At 39.5% G+C, this 24,928-nt stretch overlaps 2 protein-coding genes across 2 annotated transcripts; one reads left to right on the forward strand and one right to left on the reverse strand.

The window, feature by feature from the left end:
• Positions 1–4: 4 nt before the first annotated feature.
• Positions 5–3,927, forward strand: chtf8 (CTF8, chromosome transmission fidelity factor 8 homolog (S. cerevisiae)). Its single transcript, XM_004556209.6, has 3 exons — positions 5–251; positions 1,461–1,584; positions 2,502–3,927. The coding sequence occupies exons 1-3, from the start codon at positions 232–234 to the stop codon at positions 2,766–2,768; spliced, it is 411 nt and encodes a 136-aa protein (XP_004556266.1). The 5' UTR covers positions 5–231; the 3' UTR covers positions 2,769–3,927.
• A 1,654-nt stretch (positions 3,928–5,581) lies between these two features.
• Positions 5,582–23,869, reverse strand: has3 (hyaluronan synthase 3). Its single transcript, XM_004556207.2, has 5 exons — positions 23,120–23,869; positions 15,183–15,276; positions 14,558–15,093; positions 12,831–12,932; positions 5,582–10,955 (listed from the first exon to the last, which is right to left on the reverse strand). The coding sequence occupies exons 2-5, from the start codon at positions 15,274–15,276 to the stop codon at positions 10,026–10,028; spliced, it is 1,662 nt and encodes a 553-aa protein (XP_004556264.1). The 5' UTR covers positions 23,120–23,869; the 3' UTR covers positions 5,582–10,025.
• Between the last annotated feature and the right edge of the window lie 1,059 nt (positions 23,870–24,928).

Raw genomic sequence — 24,928 nt, forward strand, 5'->3', positions numbered from 1 at the left:
GCTGTAGATTACATCCCGGAGTCTTGTTACTTCAGTTCAGTAGGTGGCGGTAATACACCTGGTTGTTGATGTCAAGCGCCGAAGAAGACGACGAAGAAGAAACGCTCCCAGTGGGCGGGAAATACTGTCGGAATACGAACTGAGTGAAGAGTGCTGGTTTGTTACTGCAGCTGAAGCGCTACATCGGTAGCAAATTAGTTAGTGTTATTGCCAATCGTTATTGACGGGAGGATGGTTCAAATAATGATCAGGTAAAACTGATGAGCGAACTTTATCTTTCCATTACTTAGTGCCAAATATATGTTTATGGGGGAAATACTCAAGGCAAGTTCACGCTAATGATCGGAACAACTATAGTGTCATTAGCCACATTTTAAGAGGAGAGTAGAATTGATACTTAAATTTAAAGCGGGATTTATGGTCCAGCAACACTTCTGACAAAGACTAGACCATTGAAAGGCTTAATGTTTGGTTTGTTAAAAGTAAGAAAAGGCTCATTTCATATTTATATCCTGTTCATAGCCTGTACATAGCTTGTACTCACTACAGCCTGTACATACTTATAGTTATAGAATATTCACAACATACTTCATACCGTGTACATTATAACATACCATAATATACCCATTTCTGTAATATACTTACATATCTATACTATTGCTAATATATATTGTAATATATCTATATCACTAAAGCACTTCTGGATGGATGCAAACTGCATTTCGTTGCCCTGTACCTGTGACATGTGCAATGACAATAAAGTTGAATTCTATTCTATTCTTAAAAACTCAGGACCTGGGTATTCAAGCTCTAGTAAATCCTCCTGTGGTTTTGCCATGATGCTGACAGAGAGGGAGAGAAATGTTAGACATCCCTGTGTAGGCTTGGACAGGTGCATTCATCAGAGGATGAGATGGTTTTTTTTTTTCATTTTAACAAATTTAGGTTTTTTGAAATTTATATCATTATACAGTATTGCTATCACATTATACATGCGGAGATAAAATACTTGTTTTAGCTCAATAAGTTTGTAGGAGAATGAGGGAAGTCAAGGTTTAAGTCTAAAGTTGAATCTGTTTCGTACATGTGAGTGGTGTGTGCCTGAGCTAACAGTGTGAATATTTATATTTTTTCTTTTTAGAATATATTGACACTTGAATGTTTGTTTTTTTACAATTAAGTTTTTAGGGGTACCTTTTTATTATAGAAAATTATAACTGTAAAATGTATTGAAATCTTTCACCACAAGGTGGCAGGATTTTATCAGAAAGTTTTGCTTAATTGTCCAGCATTGCCATTATTAAACGCAACTTTGAAAGGATGTTGTATTGCTCTTGAAATATAACTTTTAATCTGATGTTTTTTTATGTTAATTAAAAACATATGCTCTTTTATCTACCGAATTAAACAGGCTGAGTATGACTGCTTTATAGGCTGTTGATATGCATCTGCTCTTGTAGAGGCAGCCCGGATGGCAGCAGTCCCCCCGAGTGGCTGGTGGTGGAATTACAGGGGGAGATGGTGTCTAGACACAACTCTGGTCTGGCAGGAAATGTGATGGGAGATCTACTGTATACCAAAGAGGTACACAACATGCTGAAAAACACAGTATAGCCCCCCAAAAAAGATCATTTATGTATTTACTAAAATCCAGCATCATTTCCCTCAAAAATAATAGCAGTGTTTATAAATCAATTAAAATTAAGTTTATACGAGAATAGCACAATCTCACACAGAAGAAAGTACTTTAGGTAGTAATAAAGCAAGTTTATTTATGAAATGGGACAGTATTGGTACAAAATACAGACTGACATGAAAAGCTCTGTTTTCTGAATTTTTTCATTTTCAGTTTTGTTTTGAGTTGTCATTGTGTCACCCAAATGCAAGTTTTGGATAATACAAAGATTAATTAAAGAAATGCAAATAGTTTACAGGCTTCCAAACTTAGCTAACAATGTTAACAGAATGTGAAGAAACAGCTGCTATGTTATGTCGAAAACATCTGTGTACTTTGATTAATTTAATTCAGTTTCAAAATGCAGTCACATCAGTGCAAAAATGGCTGGTGAGAGAAAATGAGATGCTTAGGAATTTTCCATTCCCAGCATAAACACCATGGTCATACCAGCCACACAGACTCGTGAAGTCAGCATACTTGATGATAATATCCACATGTACAACTGAAGTAACAACAATGTTCGCTTCCACTTGTCTCAGTTGGGCTGTGCCTGTGGCTGCACAAGACTGCCATCAACTTGGCACTTAAGCGTCTGTTTGATACCCCTTTTTAGGGCTAAGACAGCAGACTTCCAAAAATGAACCCATGAGTCCTATTGTGTCAATAAATAACCAAATCATCAGATCAAAGAAAAAGTGGTACTTAAGTTGTTCTTGTAAATGGTCATCGTGTTGGGGGAAAGCTGAGAATCCACTGCCACTGTATTATTATTTTGTTTCCCATCCACTGCCACTGTATTATTATTTTGTTTCCCATCCACCAGGGGGTGCCAGTGCTGATTGTAGGACATCACATTATCTACGGGAAGCAGGTCAAACTGGAGAAACCCTTTGCTGTTCTCACCAAGCACTCGGGCCATTCACAGGGCAGTCGCAGCAGTAACAACGATGAAATAACACAGGAAGCAATGGAAACAGACCAACAAGGCTCTGCTTCCACATCTTATTCTGTGTCCGCACTCATTAAAACAAAACTGATTTTTAAGATCCGCCCCAAACCTATCATCACTAATGTACCCAAGAAGGTGTAGCAGGACTACATTTCATTGCTGGGACAGAGTCCCTGTCTGACTTGTCTTATTCTAAGAAGTATTTATACTGTGATGGTTTCTGATCTGAATGTTGTTGAAGGCAGCTTTTGGAAAGCAAAATAAGACATCAATGGGTTTGTCACTACCTGACTTTCTGTCCAAATTTAAAGAAAAACTGCAAATGAAAATTGTCATTTCCTTTTAATCATAGGAAAGACTGTATATGCTGGGCGGACTGATGGACAGGTGAAGCGTGTCTGAAGGCAAAAATTATATTTGTCATATATAATAACTGATGCACTCAACCTCAACCTTCGTGCCTCGCAGCAAGAAGGTTTTCTCTTCCTCTCACAGGATGAAGGCCTGCAGTTAGTGGGTCTTATCCTGTCTGTATTTCCTTTCCTGGGTGTCCCGTGCCTGTTGCGCCTGTGGTAGCTGGGATAGGCTCTAAACCTGTGACCCTGATAAGGACAAGTGAAAGAGATGTTTGTAACAGCAGTTTTTGTGTGCAGTCATGAATATATATTATAAAGAAATACTGGTGCAGACAAAGTTTTTTAGGGGCTTTGAACCAGAAATTAGACATACTTTCACTTACACTTTCTGTTTTACTTTTATTTTTGGTAAAATAGATTTAATTAAAATGGATTCATCGAGATAAAAATCAGATGATGCTAATTGTTTTGTAGTTTTAGTTCACCTTAACACTCTGGAGGGGAAGGGCACTGCAAATCAATACACATTTATTCGGAGTAACACATTTTGATCATTCCAGAGATTTGGGAACTCTGCCAGTGCACACTGAATTTGTTCTAGCATCACATAGTAGCCCAGAGTCTGAGAGCATTTTGAATTGGACTTTAAAAAAATAAGCACTCACACACTCTCTCACAGATGCAGTGGATTTGGGTTCAGTATCTTCCCCAAAGATACATGCACACTGTGAGTCACTGAGCTATCTTCTCATCCCTTCTGTGTTTCTTTACTGTCTTTGGATTGATGCAGCAGTTGTATTATAATAAACTGAAGTGTAGATGATGAAATTGAATGATGTTAAAACTGAATAAATGTGATGTTTGAAACAAATACAGTTAAAAATAAAGGTTTATGGGCAGTTTAAGAATATGTACATGAATAAATTCAATATGTAATACTGTAATTGTCTAATGTGTTTTTGTTTTATCTGAATATTCCGTTCAGTTTGATTTATATAGCATCACAACAACAGTTGCCTCAAGGTGCTTTACATTATAAGGTAAAGGCCCTACAATAATAGAGAGAAATCCCATCAAACAACCCTCTTGGAGCAAGCATTTGGTGACAGTGTGAAGGAAAAACTCCCTTTTAACAGGAAGAAAGCTCTGGCAGAACAGATTTTAAGGAGGGTTCGCCATCTCCCACAGTCAGTTGGAGGTGATGGGAGAAAGACAGGATAAAAGACACTGTGGAAGACATGCATAGCTTGAAATGAATCGCAGGTTATGATGGAGGAGGCCTTCAGACAGGTGGGAACCCTGGCATGAGTCAGGGAGAGGTTGAACAGCCTGATGAGGATCCTTGCCAGCTGGCAAGGCTTTGACCACAGCCCTGGGGTGACAGGGCTAATATAAGAGAGGCTATAGTGGCATTGCTTTGGATTGTAGGCAGACTAGAGGTAAGTCAGCAGGGGGCTGAGCATTAACTGCAGTGTTGAATCTGTTAAAGACTGGCTCTGTCCTCACCACCCTCAGATCTTCTGCTGTTGGATGGCAGGAATCCAGTGATTGTCTTCTTGCCACTCCACATCTCTCATGTTGTTCTGCTGGAGTATCCACTCCAGCTTTCTCTTGTAATTAGTAAATTGTATTTCCACTGTATATATCAGAAATTTTTAAAGCTTTTATTTTACAAGAAGTGCAGAGAGCAGTGGGAAAAGCAGGGCTGCAACTTTGAAATCATTTGCGTGGAATCCAAGACTGTCCTTCACGTGACTCCTTCAGAAAGCTTCACAAGGAGGAACAGGACATAGACGTTATTTCACTTTGGGAAATTCACATTATAGCAGCAAGGAAAAGCGAATTAAAGATATAGCAGAAAAAATAAATGAATAAGAAAAAATTCTGTACAAAAAAGCAAAAAAATAAAACCTATAAAATGTATAATATTTACAAATATTTATAAAGAGTCAATGCACTCAAATTGAGAATTTTTTGTTTCATATGCATATAAAGTGCAGTAGGATTGATGCTATAAAGAACTGTATAATGTTTTGATCCAGCCTAGGAAGGATGAACTTAATTAAAATTTGTGTAGAATCGCTTATCAGAATTTCCACTTTATGTAATTTGTCTGGTTACATTTTCACTATTTTTGCTTTATCTAGTTGGCAAGGGATTTTGCAGATTTAATGCCATGTTTAGAGTTCTCCAAACACAGTCTTGGCACCAGAAATTATGTCTTCCTATCAATTCTTTAATTCAATTCCAGTTTTAGTTTTCTCAGGTGGGAAGGCTGTAGTAGAGCAGGTCATGTACTAATGGGGAGGTGGCTCTGTCCCTGGCTGCTCCAAGCTATCTTTGGGCAACATGCTGTGTTCACTTAGTCTGTCTGTCTTGTATGTCTCTGTATATCTTTGTTTAATGTGTTTTTTTGCTTTTTCTGTGTCTGTACTGTATGTTAATGAACCAAATAGCAGCGTGAAAGGCAAAAATATTGCTGATTGCAGAAAAAGATAAGAAAAGACACAAAAAAGACTGAAGAGTGACGACACTAAAGAACGATTCCAAAGTGACTTATTAAAAATGAATTTTATGTTTTCAAGTGAACAAAAAATACAGTAAAAAAACAGTCAGAAAATGATATTAAACAGGGGGGAAATCCATGTAGTCCTTTAAATGAGACATTTTCTGTATCATATGAATAGGATTTTTGTGTCCTAAATAGAAAGCAGTTTAATGACTTTCAGCATCCTGTTGATGCCCAGAGATGGAAACAGCAGAAGATCAAGAAACAAGAGCTACAAAATGTCAGAGTTGTAATGTTCCTTTAAATGTATGTGACCTTTTCACCTTTCAAGTTGAAGCTTTTACATCTCAAAATAAAGCAATATGAATATAACTTAAATATTTTAAAGTGTCCATTATGCAGATGTTTCTCACACGAAACATACAGATACAGGTTTTTGGAACATATCCTAGAAAAAAACTTTGGTGTTTAGTCTTTTTGTTGGTGTGAACAGACAAAATCAAAATCTAGTGTAAAATGTGTAAATGACCCACATCAACATAACTGTATCCAGCAGAAAAACACACAGATATAATATATAATTCATTATATAAAAAAGACTTCTGAATTAAACTACAACACACCGAGAACTGTAAAATAACGATTCTAACAATGACACTGCTCAGCCACAACAAAATGCAGCCCTACCTTCAGAGATGTTTGGATTCTCTTTTCTGGTAAATCATAGTGGATGATAATGCTGTTCGTGATTCATGAGAAACACGCAAAGTCTAGAAAACTTCCACACCTATCCTGTATACTTCCAAATGCAATCAGTGTCTCAGTAGGAACAGATTTCAGGTCTGGTTTTGATACAGTACACACTTTAGCATGTATGCAGAAGGGAGGTTCATAGTACTGTCTGAAATCACTATATAACTTCCAAACATCATTAAACTTTAATACAGTTGTGTCAACATACTGTTGTCTGATAAGATGGTCACTGTTTTTAGATTTTGACAAGAAGACTTTGATACCCCAGTAGAACAAATGACAATTGCACCTCGACCACATACTTTGAATCATTAAAGGTATTAATATGGATTTTTTTCTCCTCATAGTTGCTGCAAAATCAGTTGTTTCAAAAATTTATCACAACAATGTTTAAGACAGTTGTTTATATTGGCATGCCTACGCATTACTAGAAAAACGCCCATTTTAGGGTTATCCCCAGGAATTTCAGAATTGTAGTGCCATGCTGTAGTGGCAGTTTGCGGCAGTGTAAAATCTGTAGGCCTATTGCTTTAGTCAATTTGCCAGCTTGCTAACTAGCACAAAAGATATTAATGTCTTGAATGCCCCCTTCCCGATTTCCTATGTTTTTGTCTGTTTGTCACACTCAAATGTTTCAGATAATTAAACAAATCTAAATATTAGACAAAGATAACACACGTAAACACAAAATGTAGTTTCTAAATGATGGCATTTATTATTAAGGGGGGGGGAATCCAAAAATAATCCAAACATAAATCGACCTGTGTGAAAAAGGGATTGGACCCCCCTGTTATAACATAAATTAACCGTGGCATATCACATCTTTGGATGTGATATCCATGTTGAATTTCTGTGGCCACATCCAGGCCTGATTGCTGCCACATCTGTTCTCAATTAAGAAATCACTTAAATAGGACCTGCCTGACAAAGTGGAGTAGACCAAAAGATCCTCAAAAGCCAGAGTTGATGCCACGGTCCAAGGAAATTCAGGAGCAAATCAGACACATCTCTCAGTCTCGAAAAGGTTATAAAGCATTTCTAAAGCTGTGGGACTCCAGCCAACAATAAGAGCCATTATCCACAAATGGCAAAAGGACGGAACAGTTTTGAACCTTCCAAGGAGTGACCGGCCGACCTAAATTACCCTAAGAGCACATTGATGACTCATCCAGGAGGTCACAAAAGACCCCAGAACAACACCTAAAGAACTGCAGGCCTCACTTGCCTCAGTTAAGGTCAGTGTCACAACTCCACCATAAGAAAGACGGAAAAAAATGGCCTGCATGGCAGAGTTTTAATATGAAAAGCACCGCGGAGCAAAAGGAACATCAAGTCTCAATTTTACCAGAAAACATCTTGATGATCCTCAAGATTTTTGGGAAAATACTCTGTGGACTGATGAGACAAAAGTTAAACTTTTTGGAAGGTGTGTGTCCCGTTACATCTGACATAAAAGTAACACAGCATTTCAGAAAAGGAACATCATACCAAGAGTAAAATTTGGTGGTGGTAGTGTGATGGTCTGGGGCTGTTTTGCTGCCTCAGGACCTGAAGACTTGCTGTGGTACACAGAGAATTCTGCGGTCTATCAAAACATCCTGAAGGAGAATGTCCGGCCACCTGTTCATGACCTCAAAGTAAAGCGCACTTGGGTTCTGCAGCAGGACGATGACCCAAAACGCACCAGCCAGTCCACTTATGAACGGCTGAATTTAAGAAACTACATTTTGTGTTTACTTGTGTTATGTTTGTCTAATATTTAAATTTGTTTGATAATCCTAAATATTTAAGTGTGACAAACATGCAAAAAAACAGGAAATCTGGAACGGGAAAATACTTTTTCATATCACTGTATGTATGCATCTTAACTAAATACATTTAGGGTCTTCACATGGGGAGATATGCTAGCTGGCCTAATAACAGTATAACAGTTTTAATAATGTAACAGCTTTCCATGACTGTTTGAAGCTATATTAGTAATGTTTCTTGCAATTCCTCATTTGTCTAAATCTCTTCTTGCTGTTACTCAAGTTCAAAGCAAATATTAATTTGAGAATAATTTTTCCCTGCACTGATAAACTAAATCTTGTGGTTCACCCACCTGCCAAATCTCAAGAGCCCTACAGGTACCGGTCAAAGCTAAGAGTGAACCATACTTTTTTAATCTACTCTTGGCTACATACAGTAACTGAAAGAGAGTTAAACAAATCAGTGTGAAAAAGCATCTTTAGTGGAATGCTATGTGGCAATGCTAATCAACGAGGTAAACACAGCAGATCTTTTTCAAGCACTAACACAACACGTTATGGTGGTGTTTGGTGATGAATTTAGCAATATGTATCATCTTAGGATCAACATGTTTCAAATTATTACAAAAGGTGGCAGCTGGTGCACAATCATGGTAAAACCTTACAAACATTATTTTTGTGACCTTTACAATTTACTGTTTGTAATCTGAGACAATGATCTAAATGGCTTGGAAAGAAAGTGACTGGACTTCTTAATTACTTGAAGACGTTTCACATCTTATCTGAGAAGCTTCTTCAGTTCTAAAACTAACTTGATCTCGTGCCTCACAACACGCCGCAAGGTGCGAAAAAAGGTCACTATCAGCAGAGGCTTCGGTTGAAACCATTGTGAGGCCTTGCCTTTCCCTATTATCTGACCCACTGAGATCACCTGATGCAAGAGCTAAGTGGAGGGTGAGGCGCCTGGGAAGGGAACACAGAACTGCATAGTAAGTGGCAGACAGTTGGTGTCGTAAGCCATCCCCTCTTTACAAAGATGGTCATTCATCTATGCCCACTGTGAATGACCAGTGGACCTGAAGAAGCTTCTCAGATCAGAGGTTAAAAGTCTTAAAGAAACTTAAAGAAGTCCAGATGATTTCTTTCCAAGCTCCTCACCTGGATCACCTGGATGACTGAGAACCTACACAGACAATTTGAGACAATGTTACTTTACTGAAATTCACACACTACACTAGTAGATACATAGTATAATGTATATACTATTAAAGTATAAATAGTAAAAATGGAAGTAGCGAAATTAAGACAGAATATTTATGTAATTTTTTTTCATGCACCAACTGTACAGATCTTAGGATGTTACAGAGTATGGATGTATTTTTATGTATAACTCACACACTAGTGTATTTTCTGTTTATTTCTTAAAGACTCTCTTCCTACTTCCTACCTCTCTATATTTTTAAATTCATGCTGACTGGCCAGGACAAATTCATCTCTTCCTCTCTTCCATGTTAAACACATCTTCAGTTGAATTTGTTGGCAGTTTCATATTTTTTAAAATTTGCTTTGTCTCTGTCTGGACTCTACACCTACTGAGCCTCCCTAATCTTTTCCAAAGCAGGTGCTCTGACTAATCTAAGTAAACATCTTAAATATAAAAGTTTCACATGTATTTTTAAAAAAAAAAAGTAAAACACTGTATGACACTTTTCATTACAAAAAGCAACCTGTACCCATCAATTACCTGATGTTTTTCGTAGCAAGTATATGGATATTTTAAAACATTATGACCTATTCTGCTTGGTTAAGGTTTTCACTGTGAAGCACCATAAAAATGGGATAAATGGAAGAACTGTATGGATCTATAAGTCCCCACAACTAGAGTCATGCTTCTCAAATTTAAGAATCACAGTGTTGTAGCACCAGCAATGAAGATGTGTTTTCCTTGTTCAATGTTTTTGTTCCAGCAAGGTGAGTAGAGACCTTGCTTGAATCAAACTGCAGTGAAACTCAGACGAGCAATATTTCCAGTTTAGGCCTCTTCATATGGCAGATGATACTGTTCTTCCCTCTTATTACACCGTTTGGCTACAATTGCCAAATACAGTACCACAAGAATAAGCCAGTAGCAGGCGTAGAGTATCGTCCCTGCTATCAATAAGGCTTTCTCAGTCTCACTGAATGGCTCCTGTGTTTCACAGTAAACTGTATATGCCACACCTCCAAGCAGCACCATAGCCCAAACTGTAACTGGCACCGCTCCAATGAAGTTGACCACAATCTTCCTGCGGCCTGATGTGCCCCATCCAGCCTTGTTTATGGTAAGCAAGGCAAATATTTTGGCAGGAAGAAGGCTGGACATGTAGAGAAGTGAGTAAAGTGACATGAAGATCATGACCAGACTGCCACGCAAAAAACAGGCGTAGGTCGCCTTCACCATCCCAACCAACTGGACTGTCAATAAGAAGAGCAGGATATTCCACAGCCGTCCACGATAGAAGAGATGGATGACTGTAGCAACCAAGAAGAACGGGAAGAAGCCAGTGACCATGGATTCATAAGTCATCCAGAGGCTGTGTTTATGGAACCACAAGGCATTGTAGAGCCATTCACGAAAGTAAGACTTGCTCCATCGAGTCTGCTGGTTGAGCCAACGCAGATACTGGGTTGGTGTCTCAGTCTGACACTGTGATCGAGCTGTGAATTTTGTCTTGTACCCAAAGCTAAGCACCCGATTGGTGAGGTGGCGGTCATCTCCAAAGCTGCACTTGGAGCCTAAAAAGGTCTGATGGTACCATGGCTCCAAGAAGTGCTGTAGCAAGGAGTTCCTGTACATCCCGAGAGGGCCACTGATACACTGGACACAGCCAAAGTAGGACTGGCACGCACGCTCAATGTTGAAGGCCATCCAGTAGCGCACACTGCTTAAGAAGGAGATCCATGAGTCGTACTTGTTGAGTATCTGGAAGATAGGAAAGTGCATAAGAATATATTAAGATTGAAAGAAAGGAAAATCACAGTCAGGTTTCATTGTATCTTAACAGTTACTGAAAGCTAAGATTTTTCCATCAACTTTTCCTTTTTTTTTCAGGTTTAGAGAATATTGTCTTGAAACTCTCCAAGGAGCCTTCACCTTTTTTTGTCCCAGATATAAATAGAATAAAATAGACACATTTTCAGGACCTAGATGACATTTCAAATGTAGTTTTATACATTTTTGCATTGTAGTTTTTTTCTGTGAGGATTTTACATTTGAGTATTTCAAATGTGCAAAAATATGCATGGTTAGCCCACTTTTCTGAGTTAGATACAGCTCATTTCTGTATCTAACTCATTAAATTGCTAATTAATCTATCTACCTCATTAAACTCCTTTACTTTAATTAATGTAAAACTTTATGTTATTCAAGGTTGTGGCTGTAGCTGGGCTGGTTATGCTCCCTGCTCTGTTTCTCATGTCTCTCTTTGGCTGTCAGCAATATATGAGGTTAACCCGCTATAGGTAGGCTGCATGTCTGTTCACTTGATTCTGTCAGCTTAAATAATTAGCGTTATGACAGCTGATAATTCACCTAAATGTAGCTCACTGAACTGTCTACTTGTAAAATTGCCTGATTTGAGCAGCAGCTAGTGTGGGACTTTTGTTCAGAGTTGTCCTATGGACTTGGGCTGCCATAGGAGGTGCAGACCTGCCATTGCCTTTACGGAGAGATTGTTGAGCAATGGATTGTGGGTGGAACTGGCATTACAGTGTCCTTAGTGTCCTTATTTGAGGCCTGACTGAGCACTTGGTTTTTGGGCTGAGTGTCCATAGCTGTCAAGTTCAGCTTTGTGAATACTAATTATCTTGTTCAATCCTCTTCGTTGCTGGAATTGGCTACAGGAAGATGAGCTAGTAACAGTGTGGATTCCCCTTTGGCATTTCCTTTATTGTACAGCACTTTGGATGTGAAGCTGATGTTACGTGCTTTTCTTTTTATCTCCTTTCGTTATGTCCCCCAGCTCTGGTAAGTCTATTCCAGCCTCTCTTGCTTTTTATTTATTGATTGATTGACTGATTTTTGAGCACACCATGAGACCAATTTGCATTTCAAGTAGAGCCTTCAAGCTTCACAATATAGCCATGGTCTTCCGACAACAAGGGAAAGCATCGTCTCATGATGCAAATGTTGTTATAACTTCAGTCTGGATACGACCACTTGCTAGGCTAGCTATAATTTCAGTTTTTCGTTGAAGTGCCCAGAACGGTTCTTTGTGAATGACGGCCACTGTTGTGTTAATAGCCATGCCAAGGACAAAGAAAATGGATTGTCTGTCTTTGAATGATTTAACAAGGCCTTGTCTTGCAGTGAAAGCCATCCGGCAGTTAGTTGTAGGGCTGCTTGCCAAATCACAATATCTCCTATTTTTACACGTGTTCAATGTAAAAGGATAACTGTATGACTGAGAAGGATTTAGAGCTGTCTATGACATTTCCAATTGTTGTGATATTTTAAAGTACACTAGAAGGCAAAGTGACAATCGGTGACAAAGGGAAGCCCTGTCCAACAACACCCACCGCTATGGAGCCGCTACTCCTCCACATTGAAAGGAGCCAGTTGAGGTGGTTTGGGCATAAGCGAGCATATTAGCAATCTGAAGTTTGCCCTGTACTTTGATGCAAAAATGAACTGCATACTCACAGACACAGCGTAATAAAGAAGATAAAAGCCATTTTGATGCATAAAGGGTTCAGTATTCTGTGACTCTGATATTTAGATATTGAGTTTAATCAATAACAAGAGAGGAAATTCAAGTTGACTTTCTCATTACACTTTTCCTCTGCAGTGCTGTTTTACCTGCACGTCTCCACCAACCCCTCCCACCATTGGATCTTCCTCAAGGATCTTGAGCATTTCTATGGTACATGCTGGGTCTAAAACTGTGTCTGAATCACACACCTGGAGAAATAAAAGACGACATAAAAAACAAAAGGTGAGGCCTAGTGGGGGTTAAACACGGGCTCAGACAATTACAACCAGCAGTCTAAGACCCCAGGTGTTGCCAAACACAGGCTGGTATTGATTGTAAAATCCAAGAGAAAAATGAGAGGCTGCTGACAAACATCCCAGCTGGTTCTCTGTAATTTCAATGCACCTGGGTCAGCTGTGGACTCGACCTTTACCCTCAGCAAGGACAAAGGCGTGCAACAGTTGGCCATGAAGAAGGAACTCAATATCCAGCATTAACCCACAGGTCTGGATGCAGACCCAGAAAGTCTTTCCATAAGCAGTTAAATAACAACAACAACAGTTTCAACAGTCTTGCTTGACTATTACTTGTGTAAAGTAGTTAGGATTTCATTCTTGTTTTACATTACATTGCAAGTCCTTCACGGATGGTGAAGATTTTCATTCTTCTAATAAACAGATGGTTTATTTTTACTATGAAAAAAATCACAAGTAATGTTACTGTCATGTTAAATACAAAAGAGGTCATTTTTGGGTGTGCAGGATTTTATACTGCTGACAACGCATTTCACAGTGTTGATGTAAGAAAAGTCATGCGTTATAATTGGTGGGGGAATCCGGCTGTGGGTAAACAGGAAAGAAGGGGGCTATAAAACATAGTTTGTAACCTGGTCTGGTCCTATTTTTAAAATAACGTAGTTTTATTTGACAGAAGGATCAATTTAAATCAGGGTTTGTGAAGTTTTTAAAAAAGCACTGGACCAAATCTGCCGTCGGGCTCTGAGCAAAAGCCTACTGTGCAATTAGGAGGTGGCCAACGTGCTGAAATCACAGAGGACCCAAAGAAAAAGAGAGTTCTATTCCAAGGATCTGGTATGGAAACTCGTGTTCCACTAACACAAGGCCTATTAAGGTAGATGAAAACTCTCTTAGGAAGATGCAAGAGTCCGATTATTAAGATATGTGATTGACATCTTGTTCCTCTGAGCGACCACCTTTTCCTGTATGAAACCAGGCTGAAATTCTGACTGTGGTATCCTTGGGCTCTGGACTGCAGGTCAGAATTACACTGTCAGCACTAGTAGGCTTTGAAATAAAAAGAAATCTTGTGTACTCTATTTCACTGTGAGTGTGGTTTTTCTAATGGCCACATAGAACTTATGTACTTCTTGCTCTAAGGCAGTATTTTGCCCAGTTTTTAACATTAGTGTGTTAGCATTAGCATGTAGTTCAGAAGAAACAGCTAGCACAGGTAGACATAAGTGCAGGTTTTAAATGGCATCTGTTATCAAACATGGTTCTCTGGCATTCAAAAATGGATGTATTGGAGAGCAACTTGGGTTTAGTATCTGGCATACAGGCTGGACAGCCAGGGATTGAACTGCCAGTCTTCTGATTAGTAGATGGCCTGCTCTAACTCCTGAGCTACAGCCATCCCGTTTTACATTACCGTGGTTAGTAGCTAAGTGGTCAGAATGACTATACAAACTATGCAGATCATAACAAGTGGTCAGGATGAATATTCAGATTATACATCAGGTCAGCCTAAATTGTTCAAATGAATTCTTTGCCATTGCAAATGTACATATATGTGATGGTGTCTGTGTAGCCCTTACCTGCACGTAGTCCACACTGTCCCCCAGCGCTTTGAAGGCAGTGTACATCACCTCCCTTTTACCTCCCCACTCCTGCATAATGCAAGAATAGCGGCAACCTCTGACCATCCTTGACACCTGTGCCATCTCTTCCATGTGCGCTGTGCTTTCCCCCCCACCTCCACTACCGTCCCTGTGATAGTTCCCCTTCCACACCATGCTGCCAGCCTGGTCCGCTCCTCCCATCACTTCATGGAAAATGTCCATCATGTAGCGATCCTCGGGTCTATTTCCATCCACAACCAGCACCACCTTCAAGCCTGGAAAAGAGATTCGGCAGATGCTGTGGAGACACTTCCTTAGGTAGTCTGGGTCCTCTTGGTAAGCTGCGATGCAGAGGGCCACGGAACGCCGGAGGTGTTGAGGTCGGGCAGGACTCCTCATCTGCCGATGCTCCAAGAATGCAAAGAGGCTCTGGAGAAAGAGGTGGAGGGAGAGGAAGGCACCATATAGGCCAAAGGACAGGTGGTGCTGCTCAGTGTGGATAAACTGGTAGCCTTCACAATGAAGAAGGGAAAAAAAATCAGTAAATACGATCATACATTTTAATTATCATATACTTTTTGTGTTTGTGATTGAAATGAACCTGTAACATAGGCCAACAGAATGGTGAAGAGGACCACCGCAGCAAAAAGGGTGGTGACCACAATGTTCAGCGCATTCCTGTAGCAAGAGGGCATCTGAAGATGGAGCAGGAAGTGAGGCAGAGGGGTCCACAACAGATGTCAACATGAGAACAAGGGAGTGAGTGGAGATGGGTTTAGGAAAAGAGGGAACAATTTGTGGAGGGAAGAAGAGGTCAAGAAGAGAGAAAAAAAACTCACGTGTGTAATCTTAATTTGTTGTCATATGGAAGTAATGAAACAAGACATGCTTTGAAAAAGCACAAACTTTATTCTGAGAGTCACTTAGACTCAACATGAATTTATACAATTGCCATTTTCTTTGTGTGTTTTTCAAAATAGTTGAGCACCTTGAGGCAACTGCTGTTGTGATTTGGCGCCATATAAATAAAATGCAACTGAACTGAGCTACAAACATCTCAGAAACAGCAAAAGCTACTAAAACAACTAAATCCCCCATTCTGCCATTAGAACCTCTGGTGCTCCTTTCTTCCACATCTCCAGGTTAGGGCTAGGGTTAACTTACTGCACAGGAGAGACTGGTTTATTCTTTACATTATTACATTCAGCTCTGTTGGACAAGCAGATTTATACACTTTTTTGAATGGATTCACAGATTTACATCATGGCATCATGCATTCTGCCCGCAGACTACATCAGGAGAATCTGTTTTATCGGCGCTCCTGACCGAAAGGAAAATTTTGCAAATAGAGGTGTTGGATCACATGACATCACAAAACATTTATATTCTTAATCACTGTTTTCATGAGTCATTTAGTCATTTACACAACAATTTAGTGTTTCTAGTAGCTCTAATTTGTCTGAAATATCTCCTCTCTCCTTTTCACTTTGGCATTTCTTTCCCCTTGTGCTCAGTGTGCTTACAGCAGTCTGAATCGTGAAATAAATCAACATATGAAAAATATACAAAAAAGACTAAACAGATTCAAACTACAAATTAAATCAATTGAAGTCAATTAGATAGAAATGATATAAACCATTGCAGCACAGTACCTTTAATACCTATGACATGCTCTAATTGCTGTAATAAAATATCGTCAACAGTGTCGAATGCTACACTGAAGTCTAATAGGACAAGCACAGAGATGAGTCCACTGTCAGAGGGCTTAAGAAGATCATTTGTAACCTTCACTAAAGCTGTTTCTGTGCTGTGATGAGCTCTGAAACCTGACTGAAACTCTTCAAATAAATGATCCCTCTGCAGATGATAAGCTGGAAGTTTTAAAACTACTCTTTCAATAATTAAATGAAGGTTGGAGATTAGCTAAGACGGCTGGGTCAGGTGATGGCTTTTATATTGAATCCTTAAACTTAATTACAGCACTTTTAGAAAGACATTTACTCTGATAAAATGTTTCCCCATTGCTGTATAATCCATTATTGTAAATGTAAAGTTATTAGTAAATGGTCAGATGAAAGATGGTTTTTGGGGAATACTGTTAAATGTTCAGTTTCTATGTCATATGTCAGAACAAGATCTAAGTGGGATTAAAGTGGTGTGTGGACGCTTTCACATTTTGTGAGAAGCCAACTGAGTCGAGTCTAGTTTAATCTATCATTTTCAGTATTTACACAAATGTTGAAATCACCCGCAACAATTATTTTATCTGAACTAAGCACTAAATGTGATAAAAAGCCCAAGAAACCAGATAGAAACTCTTAATAAGGATCAGGCAGACGATATATAACAACAAATAAAACAGCTTTTTGAGTTTTCCAATTAGAGTGGACAAGGTTAAGAGTCAGGCTATCAAATGAGTTAAAACTCTGTGTCTATGGTTAATAAGCTGGAATGGGACATTGTTGTTATTCTGCACCCTCAGACTGTGCTTCGAGGATTCTGACAGTTAGTTTATCATGAGGACGTTGATTTATTTCAACATATTCAGCCTGCTGTAACCAGGTTTCTGTAAGGCAGAGTAAATCAATATGTTAGCCAATTATTAAATGGTTTACTAACAGGGACTCAGGGGAGAGAGACTAATTGTTTAATAATCCACATTTAACAGTTTTACTCTTTGATGTAGTTGTGGATATTATATTGTTCTTTCTGTTTATTTTTTAATATTTAAATACTACTGTTACTGCCCATCACCCCTCCCAGGATATGGGCTGCCAAAGGTAGCCCTCCAGAGATTTCTGTCCTGCTTTTCTGTTCGGAGGGGGAGGTGTCAGGCATGATGGAAAGAGAGAAACTGCAGAGAGCCATGTAAGACCGCAGCTCTGCTTCCTCGTCCCAACTCTGGATAGTCACGTTTTAGAGGGGGTTAATAAATTTGTCCAGATTTCTAGAAATGACAGCTGCTCCATCCAAAGTGGGATGGATGCCGTCTCTTCTAATAAGACCAGATTTTCCCCAGAAAGTTTCCTAATTATCTATAAAGCCCATTTCATTTTTTGGACACTGCTCAGACAACCAGGAATTTAAGGAGAACATGCGGCTAAACATGTCACTCTTGGTTTGGTTTAACCACAAAGATGTCTGAAAGACTTCTCAAAGCTAGCTACTTAGAAGCTGAATCCAAAAAGCAATACACCATCGCAGACACATTAATATGACCTGCCTGCAAAGTCATTGCAAATGAGATGCTCAGCCCTGACCCAGTTAAAGAAACAGCCAAAGTTCTTCTATCAGATATGAGAGAGGGACTTTCAACTGATGAGGTGATGAGTCCGCTTTTGAATGAACTGAAAACATGCTAACCATAACTTTCTTTTAAATAGCAGTTTAATTATTTACATTTAGCTATGTGCTGCTTTCAGCTAACCATTAAATCGATTTATCACTGACGTATTAGTAATCAGTGTTGGGTGTTAAAAAGCAATATCACATATTGCATTAGTTCTTAATTCTAGTAATTTGTTGTTTGATGTAGTTACTTTTCAAATAAAGAAAAACAACAAAAGAAATATCTTACGTGCATTTGCAATTTCTTTGTCTTCCTATGACTCCTTGGCATGAAGCTTGGCAGCATGACATCCTCAATACCACATCACAGCCACAACAATTTATCATAGCAACACTAACAAAGCTATATAGAGAAATCCCCAGAATGTCAGTCACACACACTCTCTCTCACACTCACACACACCTTTTGACTAGTTGTTTCTGTACACATTAGCACATCCTTTTTCCTTTTTTTTACAAAAACCAAATATGCAAGAATGATGATGGCTGAATGATTCAAATGCTAAATGCAATGCTTAAAAAAATGCAAATGCTAAAATGACAGAAAATCTATTCAAGTTCTGGTGATGCAGATGCACAACAAAATGTGTTTCAACTGTAAAAACTGCCAATAGACTACAATTGCAATATTACGAGTATTTTACAACCTACTGACTCAACCAATGTCTACAATAAAAGCAGGTGGTATCCACAGCACTGGTCTTTAACGCTTTCACACATAGTGGTCACTACAGTGGACAGCTATTCAAAGGCTGTTTTCTTGTATTTGTGTCAGTGTTGATGGTATACTTGCACATAAACCACTACATTGGACACTGATGTGTCACTCAATACCAAATTCATAAGTCAAAACACATGTTGTCCACCTAAGTGGACATGTAAAAAACTCTTTGAAAAGTACATGTTTAAAAAAAGTTCAAAAATCTTTTTTTCATACCTAAAGATGAATAAAAATACTTAAGAAAGAAATCCTGATTGAGGTTGTCATAATTCATGCATGAACTGGTTAAAGAAGAGTAACAGGCGGCAGGAAGGAAGTATGCTGAGCTTTTGGGAACAGAACCACTGGTAGCTCTAGCAACTAATGGCAGCGAAATCTGATGAGTGGATAGAGACAGAGTTTTATTTGGACTGTTACCTTCAAAACAGGGTTCTAGTTCAAATTCGGGGATCTAGTGATCCCAATGTTGCAGATTTGAGTGGGTAAATGGAGCAAGCGGCTAAAAAGATCAGGCAACATTTGAAAAATCATCCGAATCTTCTCACTGTCAGTAAATACTGCTAAATCAGTGCTAAAACTATTGTGACACCTGACCCAAGCTAAAGTCTGGGCAGAGTCCTGGCAGAGAAGACATGACATCAGGATCAGTGGGACCACTTTCCTTAAAGCCACATATACAGATAGATAAAGTTATTATCCACCTTTGCCCCCAGCCATAAGCCACCTCAGTGGGACCTTCCAGATAAATTAGACCATCTCAGTAAAGACGAGCATGTCAGCATTTGTTTATGATGACTATCATGTTGGATGCAGCCACACTTTAGACATGTACATCACTGAAGACCTACATATCAGCCTCAAAACCTCTGAAGTGAAAGACTATCTTCAAGATCTGCTGAACCATGAGTGGATTTCAGAGTCCCGGTCACCCTACTCATCCCCAGTTGCCTGTATTAGAAAAAAGTCAGGTGAACTGAGATTGTGCTGAGATTTCAGGGGACTCAACAGAACATCAGTACAGAGGCACAGAATTAAAAAATTTCCAGAATTCAAGATAGGCTAGATTCCCTTGACAGCCGCTTCTGGTTTTCTGCTCTTGATCAGGGCAAAGCATATCAACAGGGGTTCCTGGACCCTAAAGGTTGCCCCCTCACAGCCTTCATCACACCTTGGGGCAGCAAAACTGCATATTTAGGCCTTGAGCCTCAGCAGAGTTTCAATGAAGCATGGAGGACTAATTAAGAGGGCTATTTGGAAGACAACCTAGTCCACTCTCCTTCATTTGATACTCATGTCGAACACATCAGAGATACCAAAAACATGGTGGCAAACTCAGATCACAGAAGTGTGATGTCTTCGAGAAGAAACTGGGTTTCCTCAGTCAGATGGTGCTAGAAAAAGGATAGCTGAGGACCCAGCTGAAATAGCTCCTGTCCAAGCTCTCAGAGAATGCAAAGAGATGTGGACCATTTTGTAATGCATGCTGACCCTCACCCTGCCCCACCCTGAGCCTGGTTCTGTTGGAGGTTTCTTCCTGTTAAAAGGGAGTTTTTCCTTTTAACTGTCACCAAAGCACTGGTTCAAAGGGGGTCATATGATCTGTTTTCTTTGTATTATTGTCGAGTCTTTACCTCACAATATAAAGAACCTTGTGGCAACTGTTATTGTGTTTTGGTGCTATATAAATTAAATTTAATTCAATTGAAATTAATTGAATTTATCTAAAGAAGCAGATTGGAAAGACTCGCTGTCAAACATAGTGCCTGCCTACAACTACACTTGGAAGGAGGCTACTGGGTTTTCCACATACTATTTGCTGTTTGGCCACACTCCTCGGCTTTCTGTAGATGTCTTGTTCAACTTGCCTTCACAGGACCAGCAAGCAAGCTATGAGAAGTATGTGACAAAATGGCACTCTCAAATGAAGGAGGCTTATGAGATTGCACCTATTACAGCTCAAAAAGAAGCTTGGCAATCTCAAAGAGAGAAGTCCAGAGAAGCTTTGGTCATACTGGGGGGATGCAGTGTATGTGGTAGTGAGTCAAAAAGCCCTAGCATCCCAGTTTATGAGTTCAAACCACAAAAGGAGGAAAGAGTGACACAATACACAGGAACCTGTTCCATCAATGTACCAGCCAGCCCGTGGAAAAACCATACAGATGGGAACAAAACAAATAAAGAGAAGCCTGAGACAAAAGGAAGGAGAAGCTCAACAACGTATTAAGTTTTAATATTTGTTGAAGTATTAAGATGGGAGCTATTTGCCCCCAGGGGCTGTGAGGTCTTGATGGCCTGTAGATATACATAGAAGGTGTGAGAGACAGTTATAAGAAACTGATGCAGATTGAAGACACTAAGATGAACAGAAGTGCATTAATGTGTAAACAAAGATAAGTGTGGTAGAGTGTTGGATAAATATTGAGTCTGGTTACAGGAGAAAAGTCATAGTAATGTGATAAACTTGTTTATCGATCTAGACAGGAAAAATAATGTATACCTGGCAAAGACAACTGATGATTAATTGGTACTGTGGGTTTTATTTGGTGAACGTAACACAGTGTGGAAAATGTTTTATTGAACAGTTAAATGCAGTGTTTACAACCATAATTGTTACTCGGGGACAGGCACTAGTAGTGGAAAGAAATGTAATGAAAAAGAAAACATGTTAACAGAGTTTTATTATTAATTAGTTCAGGGTGTGGCACCCCATGTTTTAAGCATTAATAACAAGTTTCAACATTTTTCTTGATGTTGTTTTAATATGTTTGTTGTGAAAATAGTTCATCATAGTACAGAGTGAAAAAATTAATTTGCCCTCATCTGGCATTAAGGCAATACTGGGTTGCGTCAGTCAATGGGACTTGTGCCTCAGACAAATGAATGACTGTCAAAGTAATCACTTACTAAAGTAATCCAAGCCAGTCATGGTTATGGTAGCTGACAGTAACACAGAACTGCTATTGTGTTGTACTTATGAGAAGTCGTGCTCATTGTAAAAAATAATCATGTGATCATTAAATGCCTCAGAGACTTCATCAATAACCAACGCCTCGTGGTGGCGCTGTGTGGCAGACAGGATGAGGACCAAAACACAGGACTCAAAAAAAAGGAGTGAACTAAAGGAGGCAGCTTTGTTGCTGAAATAACGATATTTAAACATAGAAGCTCTGATAACCAAAAACTCAAAAACAAGGAACCAGAAGTAAACAACTAGGGGGAACAACGAGGAATAAACGGGTACCAAGGATCACACAGGAAAACACACAGCACATGGGACGACACGACAATAAGCAAAGGAACACAGAGGACTTAAATACACAGAGGATAACAGGAGGGAACACAGCCGGACGTAAACAGACACAATGTGTCAGGGAGGAAGCAAAGCTGAATACACTGAACACGCAACAAGGGACTATCAAAATAAAGCAGGAAACACACACAACTCAGATTCAAGACACCCAAGCTTAACACAGTGTCTAGGGAGACACGAGTAAACACAGGAGAAGATAAACACTGAGTGAGGGAGAACTAAGAACATTATGAACCTAAGAATCACAATAATTATTAAAAAACAAACAGCATCATGACTACAAAACACTGGGTGTGAATTTGTTGTGCCTAAAATACTCTGAAATGTTCGTCTTAGACATCTGTCTCAAGTCAGTTAAAGCTTGCTAATGTGCTACTGTTACAGCTACCATCATATAACATAGCACACCAAATAAGGTTGTAGCAAAGAACGATTTATTTCCTATTTGTAATAGGAAGAACATTTTCATTCTTGCATGAACGTTCCACAGTCTTAGGCATTTTAGATTTACTTAAGTTCTTACTGTATGCACTGAGACTCTCTAATAATGGCAGGCATTGTGCAAAAAGGACCAACACATTAGGGAGGTCCAACACAGCAGTGATGCTGTGGAAAATCAAACAGTACAAGGTTTTTCATTGGAGACACCAGAAGCTTCAAATGGGTACTCTTTGGCTATTTTTTCAGATAGTTGCTGTCTTCTTCCACACAGGGAAAATGTTGCATATGCTAGGAGCTAACACAAGGACACAATAACAATGTTATGTTCAGACTGATTCACATTGATTTTTTTAGTTTTCAGTGTAATTTTAAAGCAGAGTAAGCTGAGCAATTCAAGCTAAGTGCCGGGCAGAAATCTCTACCATACACTGTAAACATTCAACACACATGCCTGAACACTATCCTACAATGTAACTATTGATTAATACGGTTTTTCTAACTTTTCATTCCGTTTTTGTCTCTATTCAACCTTCATTTAGTTAATCTTTAGAACTGCATACCAAATCTGAAGAGGTATCCAAAACTGAAGCCTAAGCATAGTCTATTTAATGAGCTTTTGTAAGATAAACCCACATTTTAATGTAGTTATGTTACAGAAATAAGAAATGACTGATTTTGCTATCCTGAGGGCAAGTGAAAAACATTTTAAAGACCTTACCTTCCTGAACCAGTGCCCCCTCTGTATTTTCCAGTTTTCAGTCCGTCAAGCCAGGACATCCAGCCCTCTCCTCTCCTTTGCACACAACTTTCCTTGTTCTCTCCCCCTCCTTCCTCCAGCTCACACTACATCTTTATTCCAGCTTGCTTGCTTAATTCACATCCAAAAATACACCAGGCTGCTTTGACCACCACACTCCAACCAGCGTGCCTGTAAGTCACCCTCCTCCTTCTCCTTCGATCTTCCAGGAGTTTCCCAGGGGATGAGGTCCCCAACCTGAGATGTGATCAGAGGTGCTCAGCCAGCAGCTGACGTTGGTGCAGTCTCTGTCGGTGTTAAGCAGCAGTTATTCTGCCGTCTGTGTGTTGCTCTCCATCCTATGGACATGGTCAGAGCAAAGTGAAGGTGCCTGAGATTCAAAGCAAAAGGTTCCGTCTCTGCCTTAGTTTTGACGTCTTCTTTGTCGGGGGATTTCTCTAGCTTCTCTTCTCTCTTCTGCAGTCTCTGCTCAATTTTGCACCTACTGTTTTCAGCAGAGCTGAAAGCGTCCTCCTTTATCACTCTGTCCAAGCTGGTCGACTGAGAGCCCAACACTGCTGAGCGGCTCCTTCACCACCTGCTCCCCTCCCCTCCCTGGGCATCCTAACCAGCACCCGATCTCTCTGCAATGCAGCCAGCAGTCTTTAACAAGTCTGGGTGCTCCTTTCACTTCTCTACCTTACTCAAGGCAGCCCTTATGGGCTTATTCATCTTCCCTCCCTCTCTTTTCCTCTCCTCTTTGAGGCTGAGTTGCTGACAGGCTTATACCTGGACAAACTGCAGCATGCACTGGAGAATCGATAGATGGCTGGCAAAGCACAGCGATCTAAACACAGCCATCTAAACACATTTCACTATCCATGCCAGGTAACATAATATACTAAACTTGTACACTTTATCTTTCTCTATGACACATAGTGAGATGTAGTAGTTATTGTAATAGAAGTCGCATGACTTTAGCCAGGGGCGCGTAAGGGGAGAAAAGTGATGACGAGGGGCCCTAGAAAACAGTAAAAATAGTCAATTAGTCTTTTCTTTTAAAAGAAAATTATTAACCTATCACCATAAAATAATGTCTGACTCACAAGGATACTTGTGAACTTGATTATTTTATAGCATTAGTTTTGTTTTGCTATTGGCAACAAAAAATAAAATCCAATCAGCCTCTGACCCCGCCTCCCCCTCCTTCTTACACGATTTGGTTTGGTCCAGGTGCACGCGCTCCGGACTGACGCTGAGCGGTAAGATTGGAGGATAGCTCTGTGCAAAGTTACAAGTTAGATTCAAAGAACAAAAGAGAGACAGGTGGAGATTAAACTCATAGAGAAGTCCACATGAAGGAAACTGCTTTACTTTCCATACACTAAATCATAGGTGTCAAACTCTGGCCCGTGGGCCAAATTTGGCCCGCAGCCTAATTACATTTGGCCCGCGAAGCCATACCAAATTACTATCAGAGCTGGCCTACTGGTGTTATACAGCTAATATATATATTGTTTAGTATTAAGCTTTGCTTGTTCCATATTCAGTTTTTCAGCAAAACGTGTTTGAGTCTATAAGAAAAGATTCATTCTTATATCTGGAGGAATAAATATATTTCAATAAATATTAACGTTAGCCTGCGACTTTGTTTCAGTTTTGAATTTTGGCCCACTGTGTATTTGAGTTTGACACCCCTGCACTAAATCATTTATGTGACAACGTGGTGCGGGGCCAAACAGACAAACACAGGCTCAGGCTTAGCTGTCCCACTCCCGTCTCCCCATACCC

This window comes from Maylandia zebra, linkage group LG7, assembly GCF_041146795.1.
Source record: "Maylandia zebra isolate NMK-2024a linkage group LG7, Mzebra_GT3a, whole genome shotgun sequence".
Lineage (NCBI taxonomy): Eukaryota > Metazoa > Chordata > Actinopteri > Cichliformes > Cichlidae > Maylandia > Maylandia zebra.